This window comes from Quercus robur, chromosome 12, assembly GCF_932294415.1.
Source record: "Quercus robur chromosome 12, dhQueRobu3.1, whole genome shotgun sequence".
Taxonomy (NCBI): domain Eukaryota; kingdom Viridiplantae; phylum Streptophyta; class Magnoliopsida; order Fagales; family Fagaceae; genus Quercus; species Quercus robur.
Window position 1 is genome coordinate 30,074,591 of NC_065545.1, and position 15,594 is coordinate 30,090,184.

At 41.5% G+C, this 15,594-nt stretch overlaps 1 protein-coding gene across 1 annotated transcript; it reads left to right on the forward strand.

Annotated features, from left to right (window-relative positions):
- Positions 1 to 13,804: 13,804 nt before the first annotated feature.
- On the forward strand, positions 13,805 to 15,527 carry LOC126709947 (protein DETOXIFICATION 56-like). The gene has a single exon (XM_050410326.1). It carries the CDS (start codon positions 13,992 to 13,994, stop codon positions 15,501 to 15,503), a length of 1,512 nt encoding a protein of 503 aa, XP_050266283.1. The 5' UTR covers positions 13,805 to 13,991; the 3' UTR covers positions 15,504 to 15,527.
- The last annotated feature ends 67 nt before the right edge of the window (positions 15,528 to 15,594 follow it).

Below are 15,594 nucleotides of genomic sequence, written 5' to 3' on the forward strand. Positions count from 1 at the left end.
GGCCATGGGGCTGTCATTGGGGTCAGCTCTTCGGTCGGTTGTCTGATGATATTGCTGAACCGTTGGCATTTGTCGCAGGTCCTGACATAGGCTTCGGCGTCCTTCTGCATGGTGGGCCAATAATACCCTGCTCGTACAAGCTTGTGTACCAATGATCTGGACCCTGAGTGGTTTCCGCAGATTCCTTCATGTACTTCTCTCATGATGTAGTCTGCTTCTTCCGTACCCAAGCACCTTAGATACGGTCGGGAGAAACCTCTCTTGTATAGGACGTCTTTTATCAGGACGAACCTTGCCGCCTGGACTTTAAGTTTCCTTGCGGCGTCCTTCTCGTCTGGTAAGACCCCGTCTTTTAAGTACGAAACTAACGGTGCTGCCCAGCTGCTGTCAGAACATATTTCCTGCATGTTGCCGAGATCTATTAGCGGGGAAAGCTGTACAAAAGAGAGTACATTACCAGGGATGACCATTTGCTCAGCTGAAGCGGCCTTCGCAAGACGGTCGGCTCTCTGATTTTCTTCTCTGGGAATCTGGACGACTTTGGCTTCTAGGTCTCCCACCCTTGTCTTTACTTCGCCAAGGTACCTTTTCATCTTTTCGCCCTTGCAATCGTAGTCTCCGTTTATTTGGTTAGTGATGACCTGTGAGTCGCAGTAGATGACTACCCTGGCGGCTCCTGCTGCTTTGGCAAGGTCAAGTCCTGCTATCAGAGCCTCATACTCTGATTCATTGTTGGTGGCAGGGAAGTCGAAACGGACCATACATTCGATGGTGTCTCCTTCGGGCGACAGCAGCACGATGCCGGCCCCTGCGGCTTGTCTGTTGGACGATCCGTCCGTATACATGCTCCATTGAGGGGACTCTGCTGCCCCCTCATCTTCCCCATGGGTGAACTCAGCTATAAAGTCGGCGACGATCTGTCCCTTGATGGCGGTCCGCGGGCGATATTGAATGTCAAATTCGCTTAGTTCTATGGCCCAGAGTGCTAATCGTCCTGCCGTCTCAGGGCTGCTCATCGCCCGTCGTAGGGGCTTGTCCGTTAGGACGTTTATAGTATGAGCTTGGAAGTATGGCTTGAGCTTACGGGCTGCCGTAATCAATGCGAAGGCAAGTTTCTCCATGGGCGGGTATCTCTCTTCGGCACCGTGAAGCGCTCGGCTTGCGTAGTACACGGGTTTCTGCACCTTCTCTTCCTCTCTGACCAAGGCCGCGCTAACGGCTGCGGGGGAGACGGCTAGATAGAGGAAAAGTTCCTCTCCTGGCTGCGACGGGCTTAGCAGTGGTGGGGAGGAGAGGTAAGCCTTCAATCTTTCGAACGCTTGTTGGCACTCGTCAGTCCATTCGAAGGATTTCTTCAATGTTCGGAAGAAGGGCAAGCATTTGTCCGTCGCCCTTGACACGAACCTATTCAGTGCCGCTATCTTTCCATTGAGGCTTTGCACCTCCTTCACACTTCTTGGTGGTGCCATATCCATAATGGCCCGGATCTTGTCCGGGTTTGCCTCGATCCCTCTTTGAGACACCATGAATCCCAAGAACTTTCCTGCCGTCACTCCAAAGGCACATTTCCCCGGATTGAGTTTCATGTTGTAAGAGCGAAGGGTGTCGAATGTTTCTTTGAGATCTCCTAAATGATCTTCCTCCCTTCGGCTTTTGACTAGCATGTCGTCTACATAGACCTGGACATTCCTCCCAATTTGTTGCGCGAACATTTTGTTCATGAGCCTTTGGTATGTTGCGCCCGCGTTCTTCAGGCCGAAGGGCATGACCTTGTAGCAGAATAGGCCTTGGCTGGTCACGAACGACGTTTTCTCCTGGTCGGCTTCGTGCATCCGGATTTGGTTGTATCCTGAGAAAGCGTCCATGAAGCTCAGCAACTGATGTCGGGCCGTAGAGTCTACTAGGACATCGACCCTGGGGAGGGGGTAGCTGTCCTTGGGGCAGGCCTTGTTAAGGTCGGTGAAGTCCACACACATTCGCCATTTTCCGCTCGCTTTCTTCACCATCACTACATTTGCTAACCAGTCGGGATAGTACACTTCCCTGATGAAGTTTGCATCCCGTAGTTTTCTGACTTCCTCTGCTATGGCTCGGTCCCGCTCCGGGGCAAACACCCTCTTCTTTTGTCTGACGGGTGAAAAGGCGGGCGACACATTCAGCTTATGCACCATGATTGAAGGATCTATTCCTGGCATATCTTCATGACCCCATGCGAATACGTCTTGGTTTTGCCTAAGGAATGTTATGAGCTCTTGACGGGTCGTGGTGTTAGCGAGTGTTCCAATTCTGGTCGTTCGGCCAGGATCGGAACTGTCAAGGGGTATCTCTTCTAGCTTCTCAACCGGCTCCGTTACCGTCCGGTGCTCTTCTATACTTAAAGTCTGAACCTGATCCTCCATTTCCACCATGGCTATGTAACATTCGCGCGCGGCCATCTGATTCCCGCGCAACTCCCCTACTCCGTAGTCAGTTGGGAACTTAATCATCAGGTGGTAGGTGGAGGTTACTGCCTTCCATGAGTTGAGCGTGGGTCGCCCGAGGATAGCGTTGTAGGCTGATGAGCAATCAACAACCAAGAATGTCACGTCCCTGGCTATCTGTTGGGGGTAATCACCCACAACTACGGATAAGGTAACTGCGCCCAGTGGGAATACTCGGCTCCCACCGAAGCCGACAAGCGGGGCATTTGTCGGGATCAGTCGCCCCCTGTCGATCCTCATCTGCTGGAACGCGGTGTAGTATAAGATATCTGCTGAACTGCCGTTGTCGACGAGCACCCGGTGCATATTGTAATCTCCTACACGCAAGCTGACGACGAGTGCGTCGTCATGGGGATGGTGAAGGCGTCGTGCGTCTTCTTCTGAGAATCCGATCACGGGACCTTCTCTTCTTGCTATCTTCGGCACGGCTCCCGTCAGTTGAACATTCTGTATCAGCCGGAGATAGGTCTTACGGGCCTTCTTGGATGACCCGGCAGCGGTTATCCCTCCTACGATCATCCTTATATCCCCAATTGGGGGCCTTGGTCGCTCATTGTCCCGTCGGGGGTGCTGGTCTTGTGCGGGGGGATCCGCCCTCTCCTTGCTAACGAATCTCTGCAGCTTTCCTTGTCTAATAAGGGCTTCAATCTGCTGCTTGAGGTCATAGCAATCTGCTGTGTCGTGGCCGTGGTCGCGGTGGAATCGGCAGTACTTATCTCGTGAACGTTTGTTGGGGTCACTCTTCAGCTTCCCTGGGAACGTCAGCGATTCCTCGTCCTTGATCTGCATAAGGACTTGATCTATCGGGGCTGTTAGCGGAGTGAAGCTTGTGAACCTTCCCCCCAGGGGCTTAGGGCGTCTTTCGTCCCTTCGGTCCGCGGTTCTTGCCTTTTTTCGGCTTTGGTCCTGCCGACCGTCTTCCTGCCGTTCTCTTTTTCTAGGCCTCTCTTCCCGAGCTAAAAGTGCATCTTCAGCGTTCATATATTTTGTGGCACGATAAAGTACTTCTGACATGGTTTTTGGGTCGTTTTTGTATATGGAAAACAAAAACTTGCCCTTCTTCAAACCATTCGTAAATGCCGCGACAAGTATCTTGTCGTCCGCTTCGTCGATTGAGAGCGCCTCTTTATTGAAACGGGAGATGTAGGCTCTTAGAGTTTCGTCTTCTCGCTGCTTCATACTCATCAAGCAAGCCGTAGACTTCTTGTACCGATGGCCTCCAATAAAGTGTGCGGTAAACTGAGCGCTGAGTTCCTTGAAGGTGCTGATGGAGTTTGGGGTCAGTCGACTGAACCAAATTCTTGCCGCGCCCTTTAGCGTTGTAGGGAAGGCCCTACACATGATGGCGTCCGCTACTCCTTGAAGGTGCATTAGGGTTTTGAAGGTCTCCAGGTGGTCCAGTGGGTCCTTGACCCCGTCATAACTGTCTATCTGCGGCATGCGGAACTTGCTCGGCAACGGGTAGGAGTTGACGGTTGTGGTGAACGGTGAGTCCGTTCGGTTGACAAGATCGTCAAGGTCGCTCGATACTCGTCCCTTGAGAGCATTCATCATAACCTCCATTTGTTCCTTCATGGCTTGCATCTCTGCGAGGACGAGGGGCGGAGTGGTTTCCGCGAGGGAGGGGATACTCGTGTTCTGTCGTTCAGGTTTGCTCGGGGCGTTGCTGGCCTGGGGTCCTTCCTGGTTTCTCCTGTCAGCGCTGGTTCCTTCCTGCTCTGCTCCTTGGTTATTGGGAGCTGCATTCTTCTGTCTCAGTTGCTCTTCTAGGTCGTGATTTTGCTTTGTGAGGCGCTCTACGGCGGCGGCGAGCGTTCTCACTTGTCTTTCAAGCGCGGTTGTAGGGGTTTCTTCTTCCTGAATGTCGTTGTTGGTCGCCATTGAGCGAGTGAGTACCATGTAACTCTCTTGTCTTGAAAGCGAGAACGTGCTAAAGCGATTCCCACAGACGGCGCCAACTGATGGTACCGAAAACAATACCACCAATGAGTCACACGTTCCTCGTACGATCACTAATGGCACCTGCACAACGAAAAAAGAATAACCTAGCGGGGAGTACCGGTGTGGTACCGGCCAAGTACCCTCCGAAGGTCAAATTAGAATTATTCTCACTGCTCTAGAGTGCTAGAGAGGGTAAATTACGCGTACCTTGGTTTGTGAGGGTGCTTGGGTTTTTATAGTAGAGAGGGCTGACCCTCTTTTCCTTGGAGTAGAAGTCTTTTCCTTATCGGAGTCTTCCTGGGCGTATTTTACGGGATCCTTTCCATATAGGAGTCCTTAGGTTCCATGAAACGTGGGGAGCAAGTTATTTATTTGTACATGTAAATGTGTAGAATAGGCGTTTCATAGACTGACGCCGTCAGTCTATGCATCCCGTCAGTCTACACATATCCTATGACCTTCAGGACGTTCGTCTTTGTGTCCTTTTGCCTTAGGTCACCGTCAGCCTAGAAGGTATGCTGACGGCAATAACGTCTCGTCACCATTGCAAGGCATTCACCGTCTCCTTTGTTAAGTATGTGCCGTCAGTCTCTTTTTAGGTCTTCACCGTCGCTCTTGTCCGTTATGTACCGTCACGCTGGCCAGCATAATTTTATCCTCATCAGGCTCTATCTGCGTTTCACTACAACGTTAAAACGTTTAACGTTGCATTTAGAATGTTCATCACATTACTGTAATACTTTTTTTTTTCTTTTTGAGAAACACGTTAGGACATTACTCTGTTTGGTCATTTATTTGTGTACAACATTACAATAATATAAGATTACCAAAAATCTCTATATCAAGAAAAAAAATTTACCAAAAATCTTATATTACCCTAATTTATAGTAATCTCTTTATTTTTTTATTTTTGAGAAAAAGTGATCTCATTATCTTATTATATAATGGTAATCTTATATTTACCTATTTATGGAAATGAGATAGTCTTTCCAATTGACAATTTTTTTTTTTTTGAAGGGATTGACAAAATTATTCATGCCAATATATTTTAATTACAAAATTGTCCTAACTTGAAATTTCAAATCCTAACCTAGTCCCTCTCTCTAATCTAACTTTATCTCTCTAGCCAAATCAATCCCAACCTGATGCTCAACCAGGTCCTTGCCTCTCTCTCTCTCTCTCTCTCTCTCTCTCTCTCTCATTTAGATTTCTCTATAATTTTGATATTCTATTTGTTTTAATGCTTTGTGATAAGCTTTTTACAAGTTCTTGAAGTTCTTAGATTGATTAGAATGGAGAAAGTTAATATATGAAGATTGATAAGTATTGTCAAGATAATAGCAACCATATCACATCATATGAAGATTGATAAGTATTGTCAAGATAATAGCAACCATTTGTTTGAACTGGGCGGCGAACTAAACACCCCCTTAGAGATAAAATTACATTATCACAGACAAAAAGGCAACCATATCACAAGTAACAACAAAACGTTGAAATAGTATTGTTAAAGGACCCCTTAGATGGGAGTGGGATTTTGTACCAGATGCAATTTAATCCAATGGATGAAGAAAAAAGTTAATCTTTTTTTCCATTGCCATTAGATTAGATGCAAAATGTTTTCTCACTTTTTAAAAAGAAAGTATTTGAACCAATGGCAGAGGAAAAAAAAGTTAACTTTTAAAATTTATAAAAGACAATTAGCACCAACAACAAAAATAAAGACCCTATGCAACTAGTTCAATTACATCTGGTGCTATCACGTTTTCAACTTTGAAAATATAACTTTAAAATTCACAATTTTAGTGTATTGCACATAGTGTGTGCAAATAAATACTGCCCTTCCAATTATAATGGATGTTTATCATCAAATCTATATATAGGTTACAAATGTATTTCTATTACAAGTGTAAACTAAGAAGGGGAAAGAGAGAGCCATCTGTTTACAAAGTAAAGAGAAGGGAGGTTTTCTGAGATTTTTGAACCTCTCAATTGGACCTCTGAGGTAGTGTGAAACTGAACCTGCTGAAGACTGAAGCAAAGGGTTCCTTAAATAGCTGGAGGAAGCCTTGGATCCTTTCAGGAGATTGCTGAAATCACGGAGGGTGAATTGCTTTTACTCTGGGTGAATTTCTTTTCCACCGAAAGCAAACAGTAAACTGAATGATTCTGTCGGGGCACTGTTTGATGAACAGTAACGATTACTGTTCATGAATAGTGATTTTGTCCCCTTACTTTTGTGCACAGTGTTTTGGGACTGTGGATGAATAGTAGTTTGTCGGCAACTTTGTTGGTGCGGGTACTGTTCTGAATAGTAACCAGGTTGCAAAGGTGGTTCTTAAGCTATTTGGGGCTTCTGGAGCTGTTCTGGAGCGTCATGGAGCTGTTCTGGAGTGACTAATCGCTGTCCAAGTTATAACCATCATAAGGATCTTGGGAATCCTGAAATGGGTCAATTGGAGCACGATTACATAAGGCTTCTGAAGGGGCAGGAGAGTTCTTTTCTTCTGACTCTAACTGTTCTGATTGGAGGAGTAATTGCTGGGCAAGATCTTTAAGTTCTTTGCTAGATTTCCCGGTGATCTGGACGGAATCTAGACTAGATTGTGATCTTGTACTATGAGTAATTGCTTTCTGAACTGGAGGGGGGAATTCTTTGTGTATCTTGGCAATAATCTCGTTAAACCTGAAATTATCCCACCATTTCACAAAGAATTCTCTGTCTGTAACTTACCCCCTTTTGGTATCAGAGCCAAGTTTTGGCCAATAGTAAGTTGTAAGTTACTGTTTTAATTCAATCAAGTTGGCCGGTTCAACCGCCATAGTTATCCATTATTTTGTGCATTATACATTACTTTGAATATGTTATCTCTAACAAACATTATTTTGTTTTACATCTATTTTTTGATAGCATTACCACTCCCATACTTATCATTCTTCATCTATTATTTCATCTTAGTCAGTGTTTACTGTTCCTTCTTTTGGTGGTAGGCTGAGCCTCTCGTTTATACTTCTGTCTATTATTCTGTGATTATTTGTTTAAACTAATCAGTTGTTTCCCAATTATCTGCTTTTCCATATCTCTGTTTTAGCCCAAAGTTTGTTGCAGATGTATACTGTTGAGACGAGTAAGTCGTAGTGCAACCCAGTCAGACCCAGTGTCTTTCCTGTTCATGCTTGGTTCACCCGTGTCAGCCGAGAGAGAGGCATTTTAGGGTGTTAGCATTGTGGAGAGTTTGTGGCAATAAGAGGTTGTAGTTAGCTTGTGAGAAGGCTTTGTCCCGTGAGTATACCCTGTTTCAGATCTAAAGGTTAGATCTAGGAATTTGGAGAAAAAAGGTAATTAGGATATAATTGTTTAATTTAAGCTTTAATTCAGAATGATGAATAGAATGTTTAAAAGGAGTAATTCATCCTCTAGCACTAGATCTTGCAGTACAACCCACAAACCAGGTCTATAAGTCATCATCGTGGTCCTTGAAAAAGACTTTCAAAACAGACTACCATGTTAGGACTATAGAACAAATTTATAGCATCAACAAGGAGTATGAAACATGCTACTTGTTATCCCCTGCAGCAGTAAAAGCTCACAGGAAAGAAGATCACAAATTCCTCCATATTGGCCTAGTCCAAGTAGGAGTAAAACCACTGATCAGAGAAGGGTTAAACAACTCAATATATATATATATATATATCTAAAAACTAAAGTGTAGCATTTATTGTTCCTACACTGCTGTTAAGTCATCTCATCATCCACGTCATCACCACATCATTATTTTTTTGACAATAATAAATATATAAATACATTGGCTTTACAAATTCATCATAGGAAGTTTTAACTTTACATATTCTTCTACTTTAATCTTAATGTTATAATTAAGTATTGTCTATACATATTTCTCTTAGACAGTTTTAATTTTGCATATAATTTCGCCCCTTTATCTTCCTTTATTTAGGCTGTTCTTATTTTCATTCTCTTACTATAAATTTGTCACTCCCTCCCATTTTATGCATATTTTTTCCCACACTAGAAGGTTCTCTCTCTCTCTCTCTCTCTCAATTTTTTTTCTTTTTGTTTGATTTTTTATGAGGTTTGTACTCCCATTGTCTTATTATTTGACTAATTCATACGTTTTCCTTGATGCAAGTATTTTTTATCATTTTATTTACAACACTAAATACTTTTAATGTTGTTGACCATATTTGGGGAAAAATCATATTATAATACGTTCAAAATTTGTGTTGTTGTCAGGTTTTCATTTATTTGGAAAACAACAGGATAGTCTGGACAATATGATGAAGAACAGTTAGTGCAATTGAAGAAGATGGTCATTGTACAGTTTCATTTCACTATTTGTAAATATTTTGTTTAACAAATTAGCACCAAATTGTTATGTCTTTATTAGATGATGTTTTTAGATGCTTGAGTAATTGTTTTAAGCATTTACGAATATTTTGTATTGCTCATCTTTCTTATCTCATTAGTGTATTCTTTGGGATTTTTAAGTTATTTATTTATCTATTCAATTTTCACATGTTGGATTAGATGTTAGATTAGATTATGATAGTATTAACACAATACTTCTTTTTTCAAAAAAAAAAAAAATTCTCTACTTTTTTCCCCTTTGTACTCTTAGTTTTTTTTTTTTTTAATTATTAAGAAAAAAGAGTTACAATCATTATGTATAAAACTATAACCAACACTTTTGATTGGGAATAGTGACATATTTATATTGCGTTACTTCAAAAACTTATTAAAAATTTTGAGTCTGATTATAAATTGGATATTTGGCTTGATCACATCACGTTTGAAATGTTTTGGAGAATATTTCGAGCAATAATTCTGTAGGTAATTCATATTTTTCATCGTTTATTTATTGAATAGAAGCCTTTCATATACCCTCTACCATAAAACCAAAATCTTATAGTATTGAATATATATTTCAATTGTAACTAATGTTTAATAAGCTGCCCAAAGCCCCAAATTGTTACAGATAAGACAAATATATAAGTACATAAATATATCTTCATGTTTGTGAGTTTGAATGGATGTTTGCATAGCTTCTTTATCCTTTAGTCCTAAGTTATTAGCATTTTTTTTCTTTGTTTTTTAGTAAATAGAAGCCTTTCATATGCTCTTTACTATAAAGGCCAAATCTTATAGTATTGAATATATATATATATATATATATATATATATATATATATATATATATTTATATTTATATATTATCATTGTAACTTACGTTTAATGTTCTACCCCATAAAGTGTATCATTATTGAGATGTCTTGATTTGATTTGATTTGTGCTGCATAATTCTTATTCACCAACCTAGCTATGTCTTAATCAATATTATAGTGTTTTTGTTGGAGCCAGTTAATCAGGAGGTACTATTAAGGCTATACGAATTGGGCCTATGGCCCAATCCGAGGACATTAACTACTCCGAGGATGGCCAAATGAGGTTATAATGGGAATGGTATAAAGAGAAAAATAAAGATAGTACAAGATAAATTCAACACACGTCCAAGGAGAAAAGTCATCTCGGGAACAAGGATCTGAGGTCAGTAAGAGTGTTATATCACCCTAGACCTTCTTCAAAGTTACATCACAACTAGGAGTTGGACGTTGGACAAGGGGTAAGTAAAGAGAGGCAACAAATATCTTCAAAAGCTGCTACCTCCACATTAAATGTCTTCCAACTAACTCTCTGGCCGCATTAATATGGAGGTGATACCTAAACAGTGACCAAGCAGCCTTACAGCTACTATTTGATGGTTCTGGGAGGTGTTGGATGGGACAAGAAGGAGATCCTAGAATCCAACCTACACGTGTATGGTAGGGATAACACCAAGATTGTAATATAGCACGGGAAGGTGATCTAAAAGGGGGATCAAAAAAAATCATAGAATCTAGGCAATAACATTGAGGATTCTTGTAACTATGTTCATCATCAAGATATTATAAGATAAGTTTCTTAGGCTTTGCCAAGGACAGATTTTCTTACTTTATTTGTGCTTAACAATCTTAATTCAGCAACTTTTATAGTCCATCTTTTAGAGTAGAACCAGTTCTTTCACCCACGCTTTATAAATTCATTATTTGGGCTTGTTGGGCTTAAACCCAATCCCATATTGAGTCTAATCCAAATACTGTCCTTACAGTTTTCATTAACCATCACGCATTCCATGTATCTAAATGGTCAGCAAATGATGCGGGCACCAAATAAATTAATATGGACATTTAAAAAAGTTTTTTTAAAACTAAATAAATAATTTCCAAATTTTATATACTTTTTAATGATACACAAAATTTTAAAATTAATTTTTATTAAAAAAATATTATTTTTCTACTTTTTATATTCCAGAGAAAAATTGTATTGTTTTTGTGGGGCCAGGGAACTTATGATCCGGCCCACGCTCTACTAGGGCCCGGGGCCCGTGCTGAGGAGGATATTTGCCGAGGACGAATAGAGAAAGGCCGAAGTGTCGGGGGGAACAGCCAAGGATGACCCTGTCCTCAGCACTCCAAGACTTCAAAGGAGAGAGCAACATCCCATTAAAGGCTGCCCCCAAAAAGCCCCCTGAAGAATAGGCGAATAGAATGGGATCCACGTGGGGGTACGGTACAAAACTGGTTCAAGGTAAATACGTCCCCTTCGCATTATATGCACCCGCCAACGTCCTAACCACATTAATGAGAAAAGACGCCTGGACAGAGTGACTTCGATCATCGCAACTAACAAAAAGTAAGAGGGGACAGCTGATGAGACGGATACTGAAGTAGGCACCTGCCTGATCAACAAGTGGAAGGCTAAGATCAACCAAGAAGGGCTATATAACGTGAAGGTTGATGCGCCTAAAAGGGGGCTGGGAAAAATGGTTAAAAACCAGAGCCTTCCAGTCCGCCTCGAGGAGAAAGACTCCTCGAGCGAACATGATTTAATTCTGTATGAACACCACGACTAACCACCGTCTGGTGACCAAGGCCTAGCCTTTCAAACCCACGCTCTATAAATGATATTGTTTGGGCCTTTTTACGTGCGAACCCAACATCATTTTGGGTCGTTACAAATTGAGTCCTTACAGTTTTCATTTTGGTATGACAAAAATTATATATATTACATTTGTGTTTGTCTCTATGATAACTGAAAATATGATTATGAAATACATTATTATTTATTAAATTAGTCCAAACTACAAAAAATAAATTTAATGAGACCACCTAAAAATATTATCACGCGCAACGCGCAGGGTCCGCGACTAGTTTAATATAAAAGTATTGTGTGGAGTTTGAGTCATATATATATATATATATATATATATATATAAGAGCATTAGTATTGGTGGTGCTAAAAAGGTATATTGCTGTTTTTAGCACCACCAAATACAAAAAAATAAGGCTACATTGGTGGAGCCAAATCCAAATAATTTGGCTACACAGCTACAGTGCATAGCTACTTTTGGTTGTGCACTGTAGCTCAAAAGTATAATGAAATAATAATATTTTATTTGCCTCTTCAATTAAATAATGTCTCTTTTTTTCTTTTGTACGTCTGCTGGTTCAATCTTCAACCTCTCCCTTTTTGTTTTTCCTCTCTTCCTCTAGCCAACCCAAATCTTTAGTAGAAGCTCACCCTCTCCCTTTTATTTTTTTCCCTCTCTTCCTTCACTCACCACCGACACATCAAATTTGCCCAATGTAGAACCATTAGATTTGCCCAGCCGCCGACCCATCGAAGCTTTGTGCTCGATCAAGGCAGACAACAAGACAACGCCATGATCAGCGACGGCGGGAATTCTGGGTTCATGAGTTTTGGATAGCTGGGTTTGTGGGTTTCCAATTTTTTTTTTTTTTTTTTTTTTTGCTACTGGTATTTTTGGTTCTTCTTCGCATGGGTTTTTTGGTGTTTGATTTTTTTTGTGGGTTTGGTTGTGACTGTGGGTTGCGGTTGAAATGGCGGTTTGGTGGCTGTGTTGGTGGTGATTTGGTGGTTGTGGTTGCGGTTGCCGTGGGCTATGTTGGTAGGAATGGCAACAAGTCAGGTTTGTGGCGGGTTTCTTTATGCTCGAACCCGCCCCGCTGGCTTGCCCCTGAAACCTAAACCCACCTTGTTTAATAAACGGGTTTTTTTTAAACCCCAAAACCCGCCCCGTCGGGCCCCGCCCAGATTTGCCACTTCAAGGCCCAATCCTAAGTCCTTGAAGGGCCTAAACCGTGGCCCAATTTATTAAAAAAAAAAAATCAATAGCATTTGACAACAAAATCACATAAATCTACAATAATTTAATTTCAAATTTCTCATTTTCTCTTTCAAAATCACAAACCCAAATACAAAAATCCTAAATACATAACCTTCAAAATACATTTGACAATGAAATAATACATAAAATCACAAACCCAAATACAGAAATCCTAAATACATAATCTTTAAAAAAAAAAAAATTGACAATGAAATAATACATAAAAATTACAAACCCAAATACAAAAATCCTAAATACATAACCCAAATACATAAAAATCCTTCATTTTTCCTTTTACACCAACACAAAACAACAATTGATCTACCCTTTACAACTCGAAAGCTACCACTGTTTCAACCCTTCCTAAACTCCAAAAACAAAACCACAACACACCTGGAAAACCCAATAAAAATCCCTCCTTTTTCCAATCAAGGTGAGGTGAGGGAGGTAGGGAGGAAGGATCAATGTTTATGGCGAGGTGGAGGAGTGGCGGTGCGGTAAGGGAGGGAGCGAGGATGGACCGGTGAGGTGGAAGAAAGACCAGTGACAACGAGGTGGAGGAGGGCAGTGGTAGCAAGTAACAAGTAACAGTGAGAGTGAGGGAGAGGGAGGTGGCTGAGACTTGAGAGTGAGTGATGGAAAATGAAAAATGAGGATTAGGGTTAGGATAGTTAGTATTATAGTTAGGGTTTTTAAATTTTTTAATATATATACACGGGTCAGGTTTGGGTCGGGTATGCATAATACCCGCACCCAACCTGAACCCATTACGGGTTGGATTTCTAAAACCCAAACCCACCCCATTTGCTTCGCGGGTCGAGTAGGGTACCCGCAGGTCGGGCAATTTTTGTCATCCTTATGTGTTGGTGGTGGAGTAGTGGCTGGTTGAAAGTTTTTTGTGGTTGATATCTTTTTATTTTATTTTAATGAATTCTTTATATTATTTTAATCAAATAGCTAAAAAGGTAGATCTATTGATATTGGGTGTATTATAAAATGAAGATGTAAAATAGATAAAGTGACTTTTGTAGGTGCTAAATAGCCAAATTTTTGCCTCCACCAATGTGAACACTCTAAACACACACACATGGCCCATGCATTCTCATCACGCATTAAACAGCCAAGTACCTACTCTCTCTCTCTCTCTCTTTGTACCAACTCTCTCTTTTTTTCTCGATTGGCCGTTACAAAAGCCGATCCCTTTACTCATTTTGAAACCAATATGTTAAACCTATGCACTCAACATAATTAAAGGTTGCCTAAAAAGAGCCCAAGTTATCATCCTGATATCTGAAACAAACCCGCCAAGCCATTTTGCTCAGCAATAATGTCTACTACCACAAAACTTGAAGAGAACCCAAACATGAAAACCTTTCAACCATCTTCATTCCCGACACCTCCAACTCAAAAATGGTCAGCCAGCTTTGCAAAGATTGTGCTTTTGGAGCTAAAAGTGCAAAGGGGAATTGTTATTCCATTGATAGCAATGAATTTAACATGGTTTGCAAAAATAGCAATCACAACAGCCTTTTTAGGCCGCCTTGGGGAGCTTAACTTGGCAGGTGGCGCACTTGGGATCACGTTTGCTAATGTCACAGGTTTGTCTGTCTTGAATGGCCTCTGTGGAGCCATGGAACCCATATGTGGTCAAGCTTACGGAGCCAAAAACTTTAAACTCCTTCACAAGACTCTCCTCATGGCAATCTTATTATTACTACTTGCAACACTACCTATAACTTTCTTGTGGCTCAATGTTGATAAAATTCTTATCCATTTTGGTCAACAAAAGGATATATCAATTGTGGCAAAGACCTATCTTTTCCATCTCCTCCCTGATTTGGTAATCACTTCATTTCTATGTCCACTCAAAGCCTACTTGAGCTCACAGAGCATCACAATTCCCATATTGTTTAGCTCGGGTCTGGGTCTAGCTTTTCACATTCCCATCAACATATTACTTTCAAAAGCTAAGGGTCTTGAGGGAGTTTCAATGGCAACTTGGGTCACTGATCTCCTTGTAGTGATATTACTTGCCTTGTATGTATTTATGATGGAAAATAGGGAAAGAGGATGGAAGGAAGGTGGGTGGTGTGAACAAAGCGTTAGTGACTGGCTCAGGTTGCTCAAGCTCTGTGGACCTTGTTGCCTTACCGCCTGCCTTGAATGGTGGTGTTATGAGATTTTAATCTTGCTCACAGGGAGGCTACCGAATGCTAAGCAGGCTGTTGGAGTGTTAGCAATTGTGCTAAACTTCGATTACCTGCTTTTCTCTGTGATGTTATCATTAGCCACATGTGCATCCACCCGTGTGTCGAATGAGCTTGGTGCAAACCATGCCGGTCCTGCTTACCAGTCAGCATATGTGTCTCTGGCAGTGAGCTTCATCTCCGGTTTCATAGGTGCCATAGTGACAGTAGCAGCCAGAGGAATATGGGGGCCTCTGTCTAGCCATGATAAGGGGACTATAAGAGGTGTAAAGAAGATGATGTTTCTAATGGCTTTAATGGATGTAGTAAATTTTCCATTGGTAGTATGTGGAGGAATTGTCCGGGGAACTGCTAGGCCAACGTTGGGTATTTATGCCAATCTTGGTGGGTTCTACCTTCTATCTTTACCCTTGGGTGTTTTAGCCTTCAAGGCGGCACTTGGACTTGGCGGGATGTTGGTAGGTTTCTTGGTGGGGATGGTCGCCTGCTTGGTTTTACTGTTGGTCTTTGTCATAAGGATTGACTGGGATGAAGAAGTTGTCAAGGCACAAAAACTAGCATGTGATGTGGACATTGTTAAGGAAGATGAAAGTCACTCCAGTTCCAGTGTGGACAAGTATGAGAACAACTGAATAAATTTTAAACATTTGTTTGTACTTAGTGTTATAAACGCCTTTAGCATAACAGTTGAATAACTAGAAAATAGTCAATTGAATGGTAACA